Consider the following 21,012-nt stretch of genomic DNA (forward strand, 5'->3'; position numbering starts at 1 on the left):
TAGTTTTTTTTACTGATAGCTTCTCATCTGTGCTTTAACCGGGGCAGGTGGCGGGGGGTGGGGTGGAAGCTCAGGCCCAGCTGGTGATCCCTGGCGTAAGCCAGCGACCTTGGGATCATGTTGAAGAGCCCAGACGGTAGCCGGCGACCTTGCAGTTTCCAACCTGGGCCTTCAGCCTCCAGGGTAGAGGCTCAATCCACTGCACCACCACCAGTCAGATGAGGATCTCTCTCTCTTTTTTTAAAAAATCTAAGTTTAAGTAAATTACAATGAAATAAAATTTAAAATTCCACCCTGGCCAGTTGGCTCAGTGGTAGAGCGTCGGCCTGGCATGCAGAAGTCCCAGGTTCGATTCCCGGCCAGGGCACACAGGAGAAGCACCCATCTGCTTCTCCACCCCTCCCCCTCTCCTTCCTCTCTGTCTCTCTCTTCCCCTCCCGCAGCTGAGGCTCTACTGGAGCAAAGATGGCCCGGGCGCTGGGGATGGCTCCTCGGCCTCTGCCCCAGGCGCTAGAGTGGCTCTAGTCGCAACAGAGCGATGCCCCAGAGGGGCAGAGCATCGCCCCCTGGTGGGCAGAGCCTCGCCCCCTGGTGGGCGTGCCGGGTGGATCCCGGTTGGGTGCATGTAGGAGTCTGTCTGACTGTCTCTCCCCATTTCCGGCTTCAGAAAAATACAGAAAATAATAATAATAATAATAATAAATAATAATAATAAATTTTAAATTCCATTTCTCAGTCACACCATATTTCAAGTGCTCAATAGCCACACATGACCAGTGGCTTCCATACTGGACAGTGGAAACATGAGTTTACACCAGTTCAACCTGAAATAAGGTAGGTATATTACAATATCATCCCCATTTTGCAAAGGAAGAAACTAAGGCTCAGAAAGGGAAACTGACTTTTTTTTTTTTATTCAACAAGTAGTTATTGAATACCTATTGTATGCTGGGTTCCTTCCTAGGGGCTGGGGACATAATGGTGAACAAGATGCTTGCAGTGCTTGTCCTCATGGTGTTTATTGGATGATATGAAGACCAAAATAAAATAAGAATTTTAAGTTGTAATTAGTGCTATGACAGAAACCAACAAAGGTGAGTTAGAGTTATTGGCAGACTATGGCCCCGCAAGCTAAGAATGGCTTTTATATTTTTAAATGGCCGAAAAAAGTGAAAACAATATTTTGTGACATGTTGAAATTATATAAGATTCAAATTTCAGTATCCATAAATAAAGTTTTACGGGACACAGCCCATTTATTTTCATATTGTCCGTGGCTGCTTTTCTCCTTTGGAGGTGATATTGAAGTGAAAAGGAGTTAGGAGGTATTTCGGGAAGTCTGAGTATGGTTCAATAGATCAAATCTATTTTATTTTTTTATTCTTTTATTTTTTTATTTTTTAGTGAGAAAGAGAGAAAGAGAGACACAGACACAGACAGGAAGGGAGAGAGATGAGAAGCATCAATTCTTTGTTGTGGCACCTTAGTTGTTCATTGATTGCTTTCTCATATGTGCCTTGACTTGAGCGGGGGGGCTACAGCAGAGCTAGTGACCCCTTAGTCAAGCCAGCGACCATGGGGTCATGTCTATGATCCCACGCTTAAGCCAGCGACCCCGTGTTCAAGCTGGTGAACTAGCACTCAAGCTGGCGACTTTGGAGTTTCAAACCTGGGTCCTCAGTATTCCAGGTGGATGATCTAACCACTTTGCAACCATCTGATGAGGCAATCAAATCAATGTTAAATATACTGAGTATAAATTTGATTTTCATAGGTAGTCAAAATATCTCATATGCGTAGAATCATATATATCTCTTCTTGACTGGCTTATTTCACTTAGCACAATGACCTCAACCTCCATCCATTTTGTCACTTATGTCAGAATTTTCTCCATTTTTGAGACTAAAGAGTATCCCATTGTAGAGATTATACCACACCTTGTTTGACCATTCATTAGTCATTAGGACTCTGTCCAGCGCATGGCACATAGTGGGTGCTCCATTGACATTTGTTGAACGAATGTATAGAAATGATAAGCTTAGAACAGGGGCCCTGGCCGGTTGGCTCAGCGGTAGAGCGTCGGCCTAGCGTGCGGAGGACCCGGGTTCGATTCCCAGCCAGGGCACATAGGAGAAGCGCCCATTTGCTTCTCCACCCCTCCGCCGCGCTTTCCTCTCTGTCTCTCTCTTCCCCTCCCACAGCCAAGGCTCCATTGGAGCAAAGATGGCCCGGGCGCTGGGCATGGCTCTGTGGCCTCTGCCTCAGGCGCTAGAGTGGCTCTGGTCGCAACATGGCGACGCCCAGGATGGGCAGAGCATCGCCCCCTGGGGGGCAGAGCACCGCCCCTGGTGGGCGTGCCGGGTGGATCCCGGTCGGGTGCATGCGGGAGTCTGTCTGACTGTCTCTCCCTGTTTCCAGCTTCAGAAAAATGAAAAAAAAAAAAAAAAAAAAAAAAAAAAAGAAGAAGAAGAAGAACAGGGCCTGGCACAGAGTAATTGCCAGCAAACACCTGCCTGCACTCGGGAGTATTTCTCCCAGAGCCACCCTTACCTAGGGGGCGGAGCTGGCTGTGGTCTCTCTGTGACGTCACAAACAGCCTGCCATGCCTCTGGCCTTGGCCCTTATGCTGCTCGTGGGCTTGAGCACCCACGGAGGCTGGGGTTGCCTGCAGTGTGACGGGTCTGTGCAGGAGGCCCTGAGCCAGTTGCGCTTGGCCATCATCCCCAGCCGCTTCCATCTAGAGCAGCTGCGGGCCCGCGCGCAGGCCCTGCTGCTGGGCATGGAGGGGCCTTTTTTCCGGGACTACGCATTGAACGCGTTTGTGGGGAAAGTGGGTGCGTGCTGGGGAGGGAACAGTGAGGTCCAAGCCAAAGGCTGGGGTAGGAAACACTTTGGGGACCACGCCCCCTAGAGAGGGAGAGAGGGTACTATCCTGGAGAAAGAGGGGGAGGGGTCACTTGGCATTCTGAGGGACCCACTGGAATTTCCTTCTTTTTTGTCCACAGAGACAGATCACCTGGACCTTGTGGCGTCCTTTATGAAGAATCAAACGAATAACTTAACGGTTAATTCTCTGAGAGGTAGGAACTAAGGGAAAGCCTTATCCCAGCCCCCATCTCCCTCCCATTTTTTTTCTTTCTTTTTCTTTTTCTTTTCTTCTAGGTTTCATTTTATAAAGGTTTTGTTTTAGAATGGTTTTTAGATTTACTGGAAATGCCATGCTTCCTTTTTTTTAATTCTTTTTTTTTAATTTTTATTATTCTGGGTTTTTTTTGTATTTTTCTGAAGTTGGAAACTGGGAGGCAGTCAGATAGACTCCCGCATGCGCCCAACTGGGATCCACCCGGCATGCCCACCAGGGGGCGATGTCTGCCCATCTGAGGTGTTGCTCTGTTGCAACCAGAGCCATTCTAGCACCTGAGGCAGGGGCCATGGAGCCATCCTCAATGCCCAGGCCAACTTTGCTCCAATGGAGCCTCAGCTGCGGGAGGGGAAGAGAGAGACAGAGAGGAAGGAGAGGGGGAGGGGTGGAGAAGTAGATGGGCACTTCTCCTGTGTGCCCTGGCTGGGAATCGAACCTGGAACTCCTGCACGCCAGGCTGACGCTCTACCACTGAGCCAACCGGCCAGGGCCTTCCTTTTTATTTTTTAATTCAGTGATAGTAGGGGAGGCAGAGAGACAGGCTCCTGCATGTGCTCCGTGGGGGATCCACCTGGCAAGCCCACTAGGGTACGTTGCTCCATTGCTCAGCAACTGAGATCTTCTTAGCACCTGAGGAGAGGCCATGGAGCCATCCTCAGAGCCTGAGGCCAACTTACACCAATCAAGCCATGGTCGTGGGAGGAGGGGAGAGAGAGAGGGAGGGAGAGAGAGAGAGAGAGAGAGGGGGAAATGATAAGGGGAGGGGTGGAGAAGCAAATGGGCGCTTCTCCTGTGTGCCCTGACTGGGAATCAAACCCAGGACATCCACACGCCCAGCCAACACTCTACCCCTGAGCCAACCAGCCGGGATCACCACGCGTCCTTTTGATTTAAAAATAAAAGCAAAAGCATACATAGCCTTACTGTGTGTTCACTAGGGTTCTAAGTGCTTCACTTACAAAAGTCTATCAGTTTATTGTGGTGGCCACTGCCCTTTACAGAGGGGAAGACTGAGGCTCAGACATGGCCAAAGGAAGAAAGATAAGGATTTGAACCTGGGAAATCCTGGCTCAGACATTGTGTTCCTAACCACTACTTGGAAAAAGGGGGCACCATTCACAGTTATTGGAGATTCACCTGGTCTTTTATGGCAGTTCTCCAGCAGATGGTAGTAAAGGTCCCTGTGGACTTGGGGAAGTTGGGGTTGGGGGGAGGGCTAAGCCCCAAAGCCTTGCCCAACGTTAAGGGATGGAGCAGGGAGGAGAACACTATAGAAAAACCCATCAGTGTTTTAAAAGATATGAAGTGTTCCTGGCCTGTGGTGGTGCAGTGGATAGAGCGTCAACCTGGAATGCTGAGGTTGCCAGTTCGATACCCTGGGTTTATCTGGTCAAGGCACTTATCATATGACAAGCAATGAACAACTAATGTAAAGCAACAATGAGTTGATACTTCTCAATCCCCCCACTCTTCTCTCTATAAAATCAATAAATATAATCTTTAAAAGATACAAAGTGTGTGTGTGTATACCATGACAGTGACACTTTAACCCGACGTTCAACACTAAATTTCTTCAGTGGGTGACCTCCTAAGAACAAGGGAGGACGTTCTAATTTTCTTTCAATCCTTGATCTGTTCTTGGATCGCACATTGCACTTAGTTGTCTTTTACAACCCTGAGGTTTTCGAAGAGCCCTGCCATCAGTCACTTTGTTAGCATAGACAAAGTGGGGTGGCCCAAGGCTCCCAAGTAAAGGACACTTTTAAAGGCAGGACAGTTCGAGGACTCAGAAATTACCTACCAGGAGCCGGCAAGAGCCAAACCATTTTTTGGACTATGCACACAGAGTTTAGACAACCCAGGCCTGCTGAGTTAAGCCTTTACTGCATAATAAGTCGAAAGGGGACAAATACTATGGAGAAAACAACAATGCAAAGACCAGGGGCTAAGCAGCACAGGGAATAGGGGCCTTACAGTTTAAGCCAGGACAGTCAAGAAGGATGACATTGAAACATCAGCACGTGGAAAAGAGAGGAGAGGGACAGTAGCCGTGAGAGGGTCTAGGGTCAAGGACTGTGTGCAGAAGTTAGTTAGTGCAGCCCCTGAGGTGGGTCTGTGTTTGGCATATTCACAGAACCTCAGGAGGCAGGGAGGCTGGAGTGGAGAGAGTGAAAGGGAAGATGAGGTCATGGAAGTAAGGGGGAGGGGAGTTCCAGTGGCACCTTCTGGGACACGGTAAGGACTTCTGGCTTGTATTCTGAGTCACATGGGAGGTTCTGAGCTGAAGTGAGCAAGCTGACTGAAGTTTTCATAGGATCCCTGTGGAAAACAGACGTTACCATGGTGAGGGGGAAGGAAGGCTGGAGATGAGTGAGAAGATGTAGCAATGGCCCAGGCAAGAGATGACAATGGCCAGAAGCAGGGTGGTAGCAGTGGAGGGGGTGCGAAGTGTCAGGACTCCTGGATCTATCTTGACTATTGAACAAACAGAGTTTGCTGACATGCATGGTGACAAATTGCATGTGGGACGTGAGAAAAAGGGGTCAATGACAACACCAAGGATTTTGGCCCGAGCAAGTAGAATCCTGGCACCTGCATCTACTAAGATGAAGACTGGGGCTTGGGAACAGGTTTGGAGGAGAATATTGAGATTAAATTTTGAACCCACTGAGCTTAAGATGCTTACTAGACATCGAAGTGGAGTTACTGAGTAGATAATTGGATATACACATCTGGATATCAGTGAGTGGTCCAGGCTAGGATATATACGAATGAGGGAGGTATCAGTGGGGCTAGAACAGTGCTTTCCAACGGAAATTTGATGTCAGGCACAAATAGGAATCATATTTGTAATTTTCAACTTTCTCGTAGTCACAGTAGACATTGCAGGTGAAATTAATTTTAATATATTTTCTTTAACTCCACACCTAAAAGTACTGCCATTTCACCATGCAATCAACAGAAAAATGATTTTGATAGTTTACGATTTTTTTTCACACCATGTCTTCAAAATCCATCATGGGTTTTATACAGACTGCACATCTCAGTGCAGACTAATGCATTTTAAGTGCTCAGCAGCCATGCATGCCTAGTGGCTTAAATATTGGACAGTGCAGGTCTAAGTAATTAATACATAAAAGCCATGAGGCTGCATGAAATCATGAAGGAGTGACTGTAAATAAAAAAGAAGAGAGGAGAACAAATCAGAGGAAAGGTGAGGAGAGGTGATTGAGCCCACCCTTCTACCACTGACCAAATGAGGAAACTGGGGCCTAAGAAAGGTGGTTTAGCCTGGGGCTCCTCAGTGAATCAGAAGGTAGATGCAGAACCTCCCAGGCCAGAGATGTGCCCAGTGGACCCCAACCTGGTCTGGGTTACTCCTGGTGAAGGAGAGCAGGTTCCTCATCCCTTCTCTTTGAAGCTGCAGATGGGGTGTTGAGGGCCTCACAAGCATCTCTTTCTCTCCTCAGATGAGCCTCTACTGGAAGAGCTGGTGACTCTTAGGGAGAATGTGATCAGGAAGCTCAAGAAAGTTTTAATATCATATGAATTAAAAGGTACAGCGTCTCTCTCCACCAAGCTCCCTCCTCATTATCACTCCATCCCCTTCTCTCACTTTTTCTCCCAGACTCCTTCCTCATCTCCCCTGTGACTCATCCTTCTCTGCACCTCCCCAACGTTCCTTTCTCCTCTTTCCCAGACTCTTTCTTCCCTCCTTCTCCTGGTCCCTGCTCATTAAATTCTCAAATTGTTATCCCAAACTAACTCACCTCAGCTCTTTTCTCTTGCAGCCTGTGATCGCAAAACTTGCCGTGAGTCCTGGACTTATTGTCTATTACTCTCTTTTCTACCATTCTATCCCTCTCTACTCTGTCTCTCACAAATCAAGCCCCACTAGTCCATCTAGTGGGTCCTCCACCCCAAAGCTCTAGTACCTAAGGATATCTAATTTTTGAGGGCTTATAAAAGTTGCAACCTACAGAAAAGTACTTTGGGGGAAATGTCAAGCAGGGTAGGAAGCCTATATCTTAGTAACAAACACTGCATTTCAGTGGTTTAACAAAAGAAAGGATTTTGGTCCTGACCAGGTTGCTCAGCAGATAAAGCATTGGCCTGGAGTAGCAGAGGTCACGGGTTCGACTCTCTGTGCACATGCGAGAACCAATCAATGAGTACACAACTAAATGGAATAACTAAGTGAAATGAGTTAATGCTTCTCTCTCTCTCTCTCTTTCTCTTTCTCTCTTCCCCATCTCTCTTCTTCTCTCTCAAATCAATGAAAAGAAAAAAAAACCTTTTGTTTTAAGGTTTATTTCGCTCTCACCCAAATTCCATTGACAGTTGAGCAGTTCTTCCAAGTGGTAACTCGGGGATCCAGGCTGCACCCACGTTGTACCTTCTAAGCAAACTTCAGAAGGGAGAAAGAATAGGGAATTCCACAAGGACTTTTATAGCTAAGATCTGCATCCCTCCACCCACTTTCCATTGGCCAGAACTCAGTCACATGGTTGCAACCTACTGCAAAGAATGGTGGGAAATGTAGTCTCCCTGTGTGGCAGGAAGGAAAGGAAACAGATGAGTGAGCATCCAGCCAGTCTATGCCACAGATGTCAGCAAAATAGTAAAAGATTTTTCTACAAACAGAATGTTGGGTTACCTGGACAGCTGCAACTTAATTCAGCTCTTCAATGATTGTATAAAAACTATTTTTAATGTGAATCGTCAGTGCTCTGCTACACATAGGACCTCTAAATTCACAGGGGCAAAGGCACTCTGTATCCTCTTTCCCCTTCTGCCTTCCCACCCCTTGACAGTCCTCTGATTGCTGCCCTTATTCCACTTTTCCCTTTCCCCTTGTCCAGACTTTCTAAAAGAAGAGGTCTTGGATTGTTTAAATTGCGTGAAGATCCGTTCCAAATGCGTACAAAAGAAATATTGTCTTGGTAAGTTCTTGTGGGTGGTGGAAGACATGGGAAAGGTACATGAGAGATGAAGTCAGCTATGTCCCTGTGGATATGGGTTTTGAGGCTCCCATATTCAGCCTTGAATCTTGCCCTGAATGCTTGCTTACAGTGTGGCCCAGCAGGTGCTTCCATATTCTGAAATGCATTGTTCCCTGCTGTTAAATGGGAAGACTTTTTGGTAACTTTACAGTGCATCTAATGCCAGATGACAGGTGCTAGAAAAATATTTTTTAAAGCTAGTGCCGTGCCTGGTAAGTCTAGAAGAAAATGCTAAATTTATTCATTTATTCAGAGATTTAAAAAAATACATATCCTTAGAGCAGAGAAAATAGTACAATGAACCCCCATATATACATCAAGATTACATAGTAATGCTGGGACTTTTCATATGCTGTTCCCTTTTTCTGTCACACTGTTTCTCTAATTCTATCATTTCAAAAAAGTCTCAAAGTTTACCTCCTCAGAGAGGACTCCTTGATCACACTCTAAAGTAGTACTTTCCATCAAATTGTCTTGACAATGAATGTTCCTCCAAATTGGTTCACTTATTTTTTTATTTATTTTTACTTTTATTCATTTATTTTATTTTAGTGAGAGGAGGGGAGGCAGAGAGACAGACTCCCGTATGCACCCTGACCAGGATCCACCCAGCAAACCCATTAGGGAGGAATGCTCTGCCCATCTGGGGCTGCCACTCCGTTGCAACTGGAGCCATTTTTAGAGCCGAAGGCAGAGCCTTCCCCATTGAGCCATCCCCAGCGCTCAAGGCCAACTCGCTCAAGCCAATTGAGCCATGGCTGCAGTTGAGGGAGGGGAGGGGGGGAGAGCGAGAGAGAAGAGGAGGGGTGGTGACTTCCTTTGTGAGCCCTGACCAGGAATCGAACTGGAGACACCCACACGCATTTCTGACACTCTACCACTGAGCCAACTGGCCAGAGCCGGTTCACTTATTTTTTGCCACAGTGTTTTAAAAGAAATCAGACATTATGAGATTTCACTCATTAATAGTGTGTACCTCTAAGAATAAGGACCTTTTCTACATAACCACAATGCTATGCCCCTTGCTAGTATTCAACAAACCTAATAACAATTCTTCAATATCAAGTAATTCCAAGTCCCTTTCGAATTTCCCTAATATCCCTAGAATACCTTTCTCAGCCGATTTATTCAAACAGAAGTCTAATGAAAGGACTTCTCAGATCATTCAGTGGTTAGGTTTTTCACTTCCTTTTTAAATCTAGAAGTGTTTTCTTTTCTCTCTCTCTCTCTCTCTCTCTCTCTCTCTCTCTCTCTCTCTCGTTTAAGTGAGAAGAAGGGAGATAGTGAAACAGACTCTTGAATGTGCCCTGACTGGGATCTACCCAACAACCCCCAGCTGAGGCTGATGCTCAGCCCATCTAGGTCCAATGCTCTGCAACTGAGGCGTAGGCCCACAGAGCCATCCTCAGTGCCTGGAGGCCGTTGCACTGGAATCAGTCTAGCCATGGCTGTGGGAGAAGAAGAGAGTGGAGGGAGGAAAGGGGAGGAAAAGCAGATAGTCACTTCTTCTATGTGCCCTGACCAGAAATTGAACCCAGGACTTCCACATACTGGGTGGACACTCTACCACTGAGCCAACTGGCCAGGGATTAGAAGTATTTTTCTTTTTAATTTTTTAAAATTAAATTAATTGTGTTTACATAGATTCTAGGGTCACCCCGAATGCATCCTCCCTCCCCACTATTCCCCTCAACATTTCCCTTGCTCCCTCCCTACAGCGCCCTCCGTCTTTCCCCTCAGGTTTATCCCATCCTATCATCCCCTTTCCCTCTGTCCTCTTTTCCTCTGGTCCCTTTGATCCCTCCTCTGTCTCAATTCCGTTCCTCAGTTCTCATTATTCCTTGGATTCCTCAAATGAGTGAGGTCATATGATATTTTTCTTTCTCTGCCTGGCTTATTTCACTCAACATAATAGTTTCCAGGTCCTTCCATATTGTTGCAAAAAGTAATATATCCTTCTTTTTCATAGCCCCATAGTATTCCATTGTATATATGTACACAGCTTTTTAATCCACTCGTCCACTGCCGGACGCTTGGGCTGTTTCCAGATCTTCGCTATTGTGAACAATGCTGCCATAAACATGGGGGTGCATTTCTTTTTTTCAGTTGGTGATATGGTGTCCTTGGGATATATTCCTATAAGTGGGATGGCTGGGTCAAAGGGCAGTTCCATTTCTAATTTTTTGAGGAATCTCCATAGTGTTTTCCACAGTGGCTGCACCAGTCTGCATTCCCACCAGCAGTGCAGAAGGGTTACCCTTTTCTCCACATCCTCACCAGCACCTATCGTGTGTTGTTTTGTCAATGAGCACTATTCTGACTGATGTGAGGTGGTATCTCATTGTGGTTTTAATTTGCATTTCTCTAATGATTAGTGATGTTGAACATTTTTTCATTTGTCTATTGGCCATCTGTATGTCCTCTTTGGAGAAGTGTCTATTCATTTCTTGTGCCCATTTTTTTATTGGATTGTTTGTCTTCCTGATGTTGATTTTTACAAGTTCTTTATAAATTTTGGTTATTAATCCCTTATCAGATGTATTGTCGAATATGTTTTCCCATTGTGTGGTTTGTCTTTTTATTCTGTTCATATTCTCTTTAGCTGTGCAAAAGCTTTTTAGTTTGATATAGTCCCATTTGTTTATCCTGTCTTTTATTTCATTTGCCTGTGGAGATAATTCAGCAAAGATATTGCTGGGATAGATGTCGGTGAGCTTACTGCCTAAGTTTTCTTCTAGGATACTTACGGTTTCATGATTTACATTTAAGTCCTTTATCCATTTTGAGTTTATTTTTGTGCATGGTGTAAGTTGGTAGTCTAGTTTCATTTTTTTTGCAAGTAGCTGTCCAGTTTTCCCAACACCATTTGTTAAAGAGACTGTATTTACTCCACTGTATGCTCTTACCTCCTTTGTCAAATATCAATTTTCCATAAAGATGTGGGTTTATTTCTGGGTTCTCTGTTCTGTTCCATTGATCTATATGCCTGTTCTTATGCCAGTACCAAGCTGTTTTGAGTACAATGGCCTTGTAGTATAACTTGGTATCAGCAAGTGTGAAACCTCCCACTTTATTCTTCTTTTTCAAGATTGCTGAGGCTATTCATGTTCTCTTTTGGTTCCATATAAATTTTTGAAATAAGTGTTCTATATCTTTGAAGTATGTCATTGGTATTTTAATTGGTATTGTATTGAATTTATAAAGTGCTTTGGGTAGTATAGACATTTTAATTATGTTTATTCTTCCTAACCATGAGCACAGTATATGCTTCCATTTGTTTGTGTCTTCCTTGATTTCTTTTATCAATGTTTTATAATTTTCTGAGTACAAGTCTTTAACCTCCTTTGTTTTTTTTTTTGTTTTTTGTTTTTTTGTTTGTTTTTTTTTTACAGGGACAGAGAGAGATAGATAGGGACAGACAGACAGGAACAGAGAGAGATGAGAAGCATCAATCATCAGTTTTTGGTTGCAACACCTTAGTTGTTCATTGATTGCTTTCTCATATGTGCCTTGACCGCAGGCCTTCAGCAGACCGAGGAACCCCTTGCTCGAGCCAGCGACCTTGGGTCCAAGCTGGTGAGCTTTTTGCTCAAGCAAGATGAGCATGTGCTCAAGCTGGCGACCTTGGAGTCTCGAACCTGGGTTCTTCCGCATCTTAGTCCAACGCTCTATCCACTGCGCCACTACCTGGTCAGGCTTTAACCTCCTTTGTTAAATTTACTCCTAGGTACTTTATGTTTTTGTTGTTGCAATAGTGAAGGGGATTGTTTCCTTAATTTCTCTTTCTGACAGTTCATTGTTCGTGTATAAAAATGCCTCTGATTTCTGTGTATTACTTTTATATCCTGCCACCTTGCTGAATTCATTTATTAGGTTCAGTAGTTTTTTGACTGAGACTTTAGGGTTTTCTATATACAATATCATATCATCTGCGAATAATGAGTTTTACTTCTTTTCCAATTTGGATGCCTTTTATTTCTTCTTCTTGTCTGACTGCTGTAGCTAGGACTTCCAGTACTATGTTGAATAAAAGTAATGAAAGGGGGCACCCCTGCCTTGTTCCTGATTTTAGGGGAATTGCTTTTAATTTTTGTCCATTAATTATAATGTTGGCTGTGGGTTTGTCATAGATGGCCTTTATCATGTTGAGGTATGTTCCCTGTATTCCCACTTTGCTAATAGTTTTGATCATAAATGGGTGCTGGATTTTATCAAATGCTTTTTCTGCATCTATTGAAATTATCATGTGGTTTTTCTTCTTCCTTTTATTTATGTGGTGAATCACATTAATTGATTTACAAATGTTGTACCATCCTTGCCTCCCCAGAATAAATCCCACTTGATCATGCTGTATGATTTTTTTTTTTTCTTTCTGAAGCTGGAAACGGGGAGAGACAGTCAGACAGACTCCTGCATTCGCCCGACCGGGATCCGCCCGGCACGCCTACCAGGGGCGATGCTCTGCCCACCAGGGGGCGATGCTCTGCCCCTCCGGGGTGTCGCTCTGCCATGACCAGAGCCACTCTAGCACCTGGGGCAGAGGCCAAGGAGCCATCCCCAGCGCCCGGGCCATCTTTGCTCCAATGGAGCCTTGGCTGCGGGAGGGGAAGAGAGAGACAGAGAGGAAGGAGGGGTGGAGAAGCAAATGGGCGCTTCTCCTATGTGCCCTGGCCGGGAATCGAACCTGGGTCCCCACACACTAAGCCGACGCTCTACCGCTGAGCCAACCGGCCAGGGCCTGCTGTATGATTTTTTTCATGTATTGCTGGATCCGGTTTGCTAATACTTTGTTGAGGATTTTAGCATCTAAATTCATCAGGGATATTGGCCTATAATTTTCTTTCTTTGTGTTGTCTTTGCCTGGTTTTGGAATCAGATTTATGCTCACCTCATAAAAGGAACTTGGAAGTGTTCCTTCCTCCTAAATTTTTTTAAATAGCTTGAGAAGGATAGAAGTTAGTTCTTCTTTGAATATTTGGTAGAATTCACCAGTGAAGGCATCGGGTCCAGGAGTTGTTTTTTGGGAGATTTTTGATAACTGTTTTGATCTCTTTTGTTGGAATCAGTCTGTTTAGGTTTTCTGATTCTTCCAGATTGATTTTTGGAAGATTATATTGTTTCAAGGAATTTGTCCATTTCACCTAGGTTGTTTAATTTTTTGGCATACAGTTCTTCATAGTATTTTCTTACAATATTTTATATTTCTGTTGTGTCAGTTGTTATTTATCCACTCTCATTTCTAATTTTATTTATTTGAGTCTTCTCCTTTTCTTGGTGAGTCTTGTTAAAGGTTCATCCATCCTGTTTACCCTTTCAAAGAACCAGCTTCTGGTTTCATTGATCCTCCGTATTGTTTCTTTAGCTTCTATGTCATTTATTTCCACTCTGAGCTTTATTATTTCCTTCCTTTTACTACCTCTGGGCCTTACTTGCTGTTCTTTTTCTAGTTCTTTTATTTTATTTATTTATTTTTCCACTTTTCTGAAGCTGGAAACAGGGAGAGACAGTCAGACAGACTCTCGCATGCGCCCGACCGGGATCCACCCGGCACGCCCACCAGGGGCGACGCTCTGCCCACCAGGGGGCGATGCTCTGCCCATCCTGGGCGTCGCCATGTTGCGACCAGAGCCACTCTAGCGCCTGAGGCAGAGGCCACAGAGCCATCCCCAGCGCCCGGGCCATCTTTGCTCCAATGGAGCCTTGGCTGCGGGAGGGGAAGAGAGAGACAGAGAGGAAAGCGCGGCGGAGGGGTGGAGAAGCAAATGGGCGCTTCTCCTGTGTGCCCTGGCCGGGAATCGAACCCGGGTCCTCCGCACGCTAGGCCGACGCTCTACCGCTGAGCCAACCGGCCAGGGCTTTTCTAGTTCTTTTAGATGAAGGGTTAGGTTGTTTATTTGAGCTTTTTCAAGCTTCTTAAGGAATGCCTGTAGTGCTATGAACTTCCTCTCAGGACTACTTTTGCTGTGTCCCATAAATTTTGAGTTGTTGTTTGCTCATTGTCATTTGTTTCTAGAAATTTTTTTATTTCTTCTTTGATTTCATTGTTAGCCAATTCATTATTTAATAACATGTTATTTAGTTTCCATGTGTTTGAGTATTTTTCAGTTTTTCTGTTGTGGTTAATTTCTAGTTTCATGCCATTGTGATCAGAGAAAATGCTTGATATAATTTCAATCTTCTTAAATTTGTTGAGACTGCTTTCGTGTCCTAACATGTGGTCTATCTTAGAGAATGTAGCATGAGCACTTGAAAAGAATGTGTATTCTGCTGCCTTAGGGTGAAAGGTTCTAAAGATATCTATTAAATCAAGTTGATCTAGTGTGTCCTTTAAGTCTGCTGTTTCTTTGTTAATGTTCTTTCTTGAGGATCTATCTAGTGATGTTAGTGAGGTATTGAAATATACTATTATAGTATTGCTGTTGATCTCACCCTTTATATACATCAAAGTCTGCTTTATATATTTAGGTGCTCCTATATTAGGTGCGTAGTTCTTTATGATGGTTATATCTTCTTGTTGGATTGCTCCCTTTATCATTATGTAGTGACCTTCTTTATCTCCTACTACAGTCTTTGTTTTAAAGTCCATTTTGTCTGATATAAGTATTGCTACCCCAGCTTTTTTTTCATTTCCATTTGCATAAAATAGTTTTTTACCTTCAGTCTATGTGCATCTTTTGTTTTAAGGTGTGTCTCTTATAGACAGCATATGTATGGGTCCTGTTTTCTTATCCAAACAGCTACCCTATGTCTTTTGATTGGATCATTTAATCCATTTACATTGAAGGTTATTATTGATATGTAGTTGTTTATTGCCATTTTATTCTTTAAAGCTGTATTCTTCTTTTGCTATATTCTTTTCCCACTTTGATCTGTTTACAACAGGCCCCTTAACATTTCCTGCAGCATTGGTTGTAATGAATTTCTTGAGGGTTTTGTTTTTTGTTTTGTTTTTTTTTTGTCTGGGAAGCTTTTTATTTCTCCTTCAATTTTAAATGATAGCCTTGCTGGATAAAGTAGTCTTGGTTGTAGGCTCTTGTTCTGAGAGCATCCAGTAGTTTGGTTATTTCCATATCACTCAGTTCCTTTTCTGGAGGAATATTCTTTGAATATTCCTTGCCATTTCCTTCTGGCCTCAAGTGTTTCTGTTGAGAAGTTGGATGTCATCCTTATGGGGGCTCCTTTGTAGGTGATAGCCTTCTTTTCTCTAGCAGCTTTTAATATTTTCTCTTTATCATTTAGCTTTGGTATTTTAATTATGATGTGTCTTGGTGTAGGTCTTTTTGGGTTTCTCTTTAATGGAGTTCTCTGTGCTTCTTGAACTTGTGAGACCCTTCCTTGCATCAATTTAGGGAAGTTTTCAGCTATGATTTGATTGAATCAAGTTTCTATCCCTTGTTCTTTCTCTTCTTCTTCAGGAACCCCTATGATGCGGATGTTATTTCTCTTTATGTTGTCACAGAGCTCTCTCAGAGTTTCCTTAGACTTTTTGAGTCTCTTTTATTTTTTCTGCTCTGCTTTCGAGCCTTTGTTCATCTTGTCCTCCAACTCGCTGATTCAATCTTCAGCTTCATCCATCCTGCTTTTAATTCCTTCCATTGTGGTCTTTATTTCTGATATTGTATTTGTCACCTCCGACTGATTCTTTTTTAATATTTCAATATCCTTTTTTATACTTGCTATCTCTTTATTTAGGTGTTCATAATGATCATCCATTGTTGTTCTAAGATCCCTTAGCATCCTAACAATCATTATTCTAAACTTTGCATCCGGTAGTTTGGTTATTTCCATATCACTCAGTTCCTTTTCTGGAGATTTCTCTTGTGGTTTTATTTGGATTGCACTTCTCTGTCTTCTCATTATGTCTGTGTGTTTGGGTGTGTTGTTTGTAGGGCTGGTTGAGTCTAGGTTTGGTGTCCTAGAAGTATTTTTCTTAACATATTTTTCTCCAAGACACTGACCAAGTGAAAGGAAGGAATTAGTCTATTTCCTTCCTTAAGGTGGTGTTTAACTATAACATATATTTTGAGCACCGTATAATGCCCCAAACTGGGGATTGGTAGAATAAGAGACAAAAGTCTCATAGAGTCCACATTTTGATGGGGTGAAAGGCTAGACTAAATTTTCTCAACCTTATACTTCTGACCTTTGGGGCTGGATAATTCTTTGCTGTAAGGCTGTTCTGTATATTGTATCTCCCCTAGCCTCTACATACCAGTAGCACCTCACACACAAAAGTCCCCATGCTCATTGCCAGCCTCCAGACATTTCCAAATATCCCCTGAAGGACAAAATTTTCCCTAGCTGAGACCCACTGTTAGATGATAGTTATGCATGAACAAACATATGGACTAATCCCAGATGGCAATAGTGCTTTCAATGAAAACAAAACAGAACAGTTTGACAGCAAGTCCCTAAGGGGAGGACAGTGCTACTTGAGAAAGTGCAAGTAAGGGAACCTCTCTGAAGAAGTGCAGGCATGAGAAACAGTGTGAAAGACAGAGGGAATAGTAGGTGCAAAGATCCAATGTGGTGCCTGACCAGGCAGTGGCACAGTGGATAGAGCGTCGAACTGGGATGCAGAGGACCCAGGTTCAAGATCCTGAGGTCGCCAGCTTAAGCATGGGCTCATCTGGTTTGAACAAAGCTTACCAGCCTGGACCCAAGGTCACTGGCTTGAGCAAGAGGTTACTTGGTCTGCTGTGGCCCCTTGGTCAAGGCACATATGAGAAAGCAATCAATGAACAACTAAAGTGCCACAACAAAAAAATTGATGATTGGTGCTTCTCATCTCTCTCTCTGTTCCTGTTTGTATATCCCTATCTATCCCTCTCTCTGACTCTGTCTCTGAAAAAAAAATAAAATAAAATAGGATGTTGTTTTATATATATTAAAAAGGATCCAACGTGGTTAAACAACAGGAAGGAGGCTAATGTGGCATTGCAGAGTGAATAAAGACTGATAGTGTAGCGCTAGTAGAACATGATGAGGACTTGGGCTTTTATTTTGAGTGAGAGAAGAGCCACAAGAGGGCTGTGAGCAGAAGAGGGAATTGAGCGGATTTAGGTGTTAACTGGCATCCCTGGCAGCCACGTGGGGAACTGTAGTGAGGAGAAACTGGGATTCCTTGAGAAGAGTGAGAATAAGGCTGGACCAGGTCAGGAGCCGAGAAAGTGATTCAGATTCTGGATGCATTTTGAAGGTCAGCCCAAGAGGCTTAGCTTAGTTTGAGGGAGGAGGCAAGTGGAAGACGCAGAATGGGACTCCCAGGGCCACCTTCAGAGTCGCCAGAGAAGATGCAGGTCGATTTTCATCTTATCGTGAGATTGTCAGCATTTTGCAGCCCCCTCTCCTGTTCCTGAGCAGACAAATGAACCAAGTCCTCCTCTCCACCCGCACCCCCATCCAATGAGATGCATTTAGCGCTGGGCTCTTCGCTGGCACTGTCATGTGCTGTTGGGGGACAGGGGTGGGTCACAGTGGAACTTGAGCACCTAAAACAGTGCCTGGGACACAGAATTAGAGGAATGGATGAATGGAGAGTGAGACCCCGAGAGGTGAGTGCCAAGTAGTCTGAAGAAGGCCCAGGTTGCTGAGTGGGCATTGGGTGTGGTCAAGGCCCAGGAAGGGTAGTAACGGAGGTTGCCTACCTGCCCAGCCGACCGGCAGCCCCGCCTGGCCCTGCAGTACAATGAAAAGAGTGGATCCCTGTGGAACCAGGCCATGCTTAGCATCATCGTGTCTGTGTTGCTGGCTGTTCTCGCCTTGGGGGTCATCGTGGCTTCGTGAGTCGTCCCTGCCCTCTCCTAAGGCCCCAAAGCCCCCATTGAGCCCTTCAAAAATGACACTGCCCTGGATGGGCCACTGTGTCATTTGGGAGTCTCCTCCCCAGTCATTTTACGTCTCTGTCTCTGTGTCCATCTGCTTTTTTTCTCTCTCCCTTTTTTTTCTCTGTCTCTCCTTAGCTCTCTCCATCTCTTCCCTCTTGCTTATTTCTCTCACCCTCTCCCCTCATGCTCCTCCTCCTTCTCCTCCTCTCTCTGACCTACGCCCACCCCTGGACCACATTATGTCTTTCCTGCATCCTCAGCACTTTTGCTTTTGTGGGTTTCTTCCTCCATTAAAAAAATATATATGTGTGTGTATATATACATATAGTAAATATACATATAAAGATATATATTTAGTATATACAAATATATATGTGTATACTAAAAAGTAAATTTTGTGAATGTGCTGGCTTAAAGACATATATTCTAAGCTGGATTTATTATTATACTATTATTCATTGTTATATTATTTTCTTCTGCTTTAAAAAGTATTTGAAATAACAACATTTCCATAGGTCCCAATGCACACAATGCAGAGGGGAGAGAGAGTTGCCCTCACCATCCTCTCTCCACCTCCAAGTGTTTCTTCCTCTCTGTCTGCTGATCCCCAGTTTGGTTCCCTCTCCAGTCACTCTCTGCCTCTTCCACCTGCCCCTCACCCTCCTTTTTCTAATGCCTAAGCTTCTTCACACAGTATTTCATTTCAGATGACCCTAGTGCCTCCTTCTCAGGGGTGGTGGTGAGAGTTTAATCAGTACTTAGTAAAATGAATGTCAGCCCTCGTGTGAGCTCTGCTGGTTTGTCCCCTTCTCTCTTTCCCTCTGAGATGCTCTCCATCTCTCTGCCTCTTCCACTGGGCTTTTTCGTCCTCTCCTCTGTCCCAGTCACAAATTTGCCAATCCCTCCTTCCCTCCCTTGCCCCCAGGTAGAGTCTGTCTCAGTTTCTTTCTGCCTCTCGCTGAAGGTCTCGCCCTGTCTCTGGGTCTGTTTCGGGCTCCCATTCCACATGTCTAGCAGAGTCTGCCAGTCGGTCAGCCCCTCTTGATGCTTTAAATCTGTCTCCCTGTTACCACCTCCTTTCAGTCTTTCACCTCCCCTCTCTTCATCTGGCACCTTTCACCAGCTCTCTCCTCCTCCATGTCTGAACCACTCTCCCTGTCTTCAACTGGTCTGCATCACTGTCTTCTCCTCTCCCATCTCTAGGTGTCCTGGTCTTGAATTCTGCTTTTCTCTCCCTCAGTCTCTTAACCAAGTTCTGTCTTGCCTCTCAGTCTCCATTACAGAACTCTCCCTGCTCTCTCCCCACTCTTTCTCTGTGTATTAGTTCCCTGCTGCTGCTTTAATAGATGACTGCAAACGGGGTGGCTTAAGGAAATAAGTGTATTCTTTTAAAATTCTGGAGGTCAGAAGTACAAAATCAAGGAATTAGCAGGGTTGTTGGTTCCTTCTGGAAGTTCTGAGAGAATCCCTTCCATAACTGCCCCTACCTTCTGAAAGCTGTTGGCATTCTTGGCACTCCTTGGCTCGTGGCTTCCCCCCAATCTCTGCCTCAGTCCTCACATGGCTTTTTCCTCTGTTTCTGTGTCTCACATCTCACCCCTCTCCTGCCCGACTGTATGGCCAGTAGCCACAGCACCATCACAGCTGCCTGGCCCGTGCAGGTTCACATTTGATTCAGACAGATGGTAATGAAACAACAGAGCCAAGAACTGGTGGGCCATTAGCTTTCATCCTAGCTTGCACCCGGTGGGTAAGAAATACACACAGTGGGAAAACACTTCTTTTTTCACTCAGGGCTCCCAAAGCCACTGACTTACCCGAGTTTCCTAGAATCAAAGGTTTCTACCTTACCAGCCTTATTCAGCTGTTTCCCATCTCCTTCTCCCTGCACAAACTGGCTTCTCCTTCAGCACTCTGCCATCTTGGCTGCTTCTCCTCTCCTCCATATGGCCTTTCTCTGCTCTCCTTTCTAATGCTAATCTCAGGAACGAGAGAGAGCAAGCTCCCGGTCTGCCCCATTTTATAGTGTAGAAATCAAAACCTTTAATCCAATATATAAACAAGGCAGTCTTTAATACAAAGTCACTTAGGGTGGGAAAGACTTAGTCTTAAAACTAAGCCTTAGGCTATAACGACCCTGCCTGCTTACAGCCTGTCCCCCACACCCAATGCAAACTATAAGCGAGCAAACATATATATTATATTTACAAACTTATTTGACCAGCACCGCCCCAATGAGGACACCAGCCATTGAATGTAGGGTCCAGCCTAAATCCAGCATGATTTCATTTGACCTTAATTTAATTACATCTGCAAAGACCCTGTTTCCAAATAAGGTCACATGCACGAGTACTGGGGATTAGGGCTTGGATATATCTTTTAGGGGACACAGTTTCACCTATTACACCTGCTTCTCTCTTTCCTTATTTTTCTTTTTCAGTCTTTGCTTTCTCTTTGAGTCTCTTTCCCTGTGTGTCTCTCACTGTCCCTTCCTGTCTTCTCCCACTCTTCATTTCCACATTTTACCCTCATTCCCAGTCCCAACTTTTCACTCCTCCCTCCACATGAGCCAATACCGATTGGCTGAGAACCCTGGAAGTCTGCCCAGAGACCCATGATGTCACTGGCTAAGCCAAATAAGGCCAATGATTGGAGTTTGTTTTGTTTTTGTTTTTGTTTTTGGTGATTTTGTTGGTGGTGGTGCCATAAAGGGGCCTGAAGTTCTCTTTCTAACCTCCAGGCTTTCTCTTTCTGACCAGGGCTATTACTTATAGACAAAACCGGAAGCTCGTGCTACAGTAGGGCCGCGGATTTGGGATTTGTAAGGGGAAAGGAAAAGAAATTTAATAAAATCTATAACAGTTTCTCAATGTCTCCATCAGTTACTGGAGGACCCTCCCCCTAATTGGTTTAGCTCTGGACACCCAAATATCAAGATGGATGGAAAACCCACAGTGAGGGCTTGAAGAGACAGCCATTTCTGTTTTGGGGGAAATGCATCCAAAATAAGATGACACCATAGCGGGACCATAAAGGACAG

The 21,012-nt window shown here is 44.4% G+C and overlaps 1 protein-coding gene across 1 annotated transcript; it reads left to right on the top strand.

The window, feature by feature from the left end:
- The first annotated feature begins 2,602 nt into the window (after positions 1–2,602).
- Positions 2,603–20,774, top strand: IZUMO2 (IZUMO family member 2). Its single transcript, XM_066265265.1, has 7 exons — positions 2,603–2,834; positions 3,006–3,080; positions 6,613–6,699; positions 6,934–6,954; positions 8,005–8,085; positions 17,801–17,927; positions 20,732–20,774. The coding sequence occupies exons 1-7, from the start codon at positions 2,603–2,605 to the stop codon at positions 20,772–20,774; spliced, it is 666 nt and encodes a 221-aa protein (XP_066121362.1).
- The last annotated feature ends 238 nt before the right edge of the window (positions 20,775–21,012 follow it).

Source organism: Saccopteryx bilineata, chromosome 3, assembly GCF_036850765.1.
Source record: "Saccopteryx bilineata isolate mSacBil1 chromosome 3, mSacBil1_pri_phased_curated, whole genome shotgun sequence".
Lineage (NCBI taxonomy): Eukaryota > Metazoa > Chordata > Mammalia > Chiroptera > Emballonuridae > Saccopteryx > Saccopteryx bilineata.

Excerpts from the sequence above, each read along its gene's own strand:
- IZUMO2 (XM_066265265.1), top strand. The coding sequence starts at position 2,603 with ATGCCTCTGGCCTTGGCCCTTATGCTGCTCGTGGGCTTGAGCACCCAC. Across the intron at positions 2,835-3,005 it reads CGCGTTTGTGGGGAAAGTGG|AGACAGATCACCTGGACCTT; the intron begins GTGCGTGCTGGG and ends TTTTGTCCACAG. Across the intron at positions 17,928-20,731 it reads TTGGGGGTCATCGTGGCTTC|GGCTATTACTTATAGACAAA; the intron begins GTGAGTCGTCCC and ends CTTTCTGACCAG.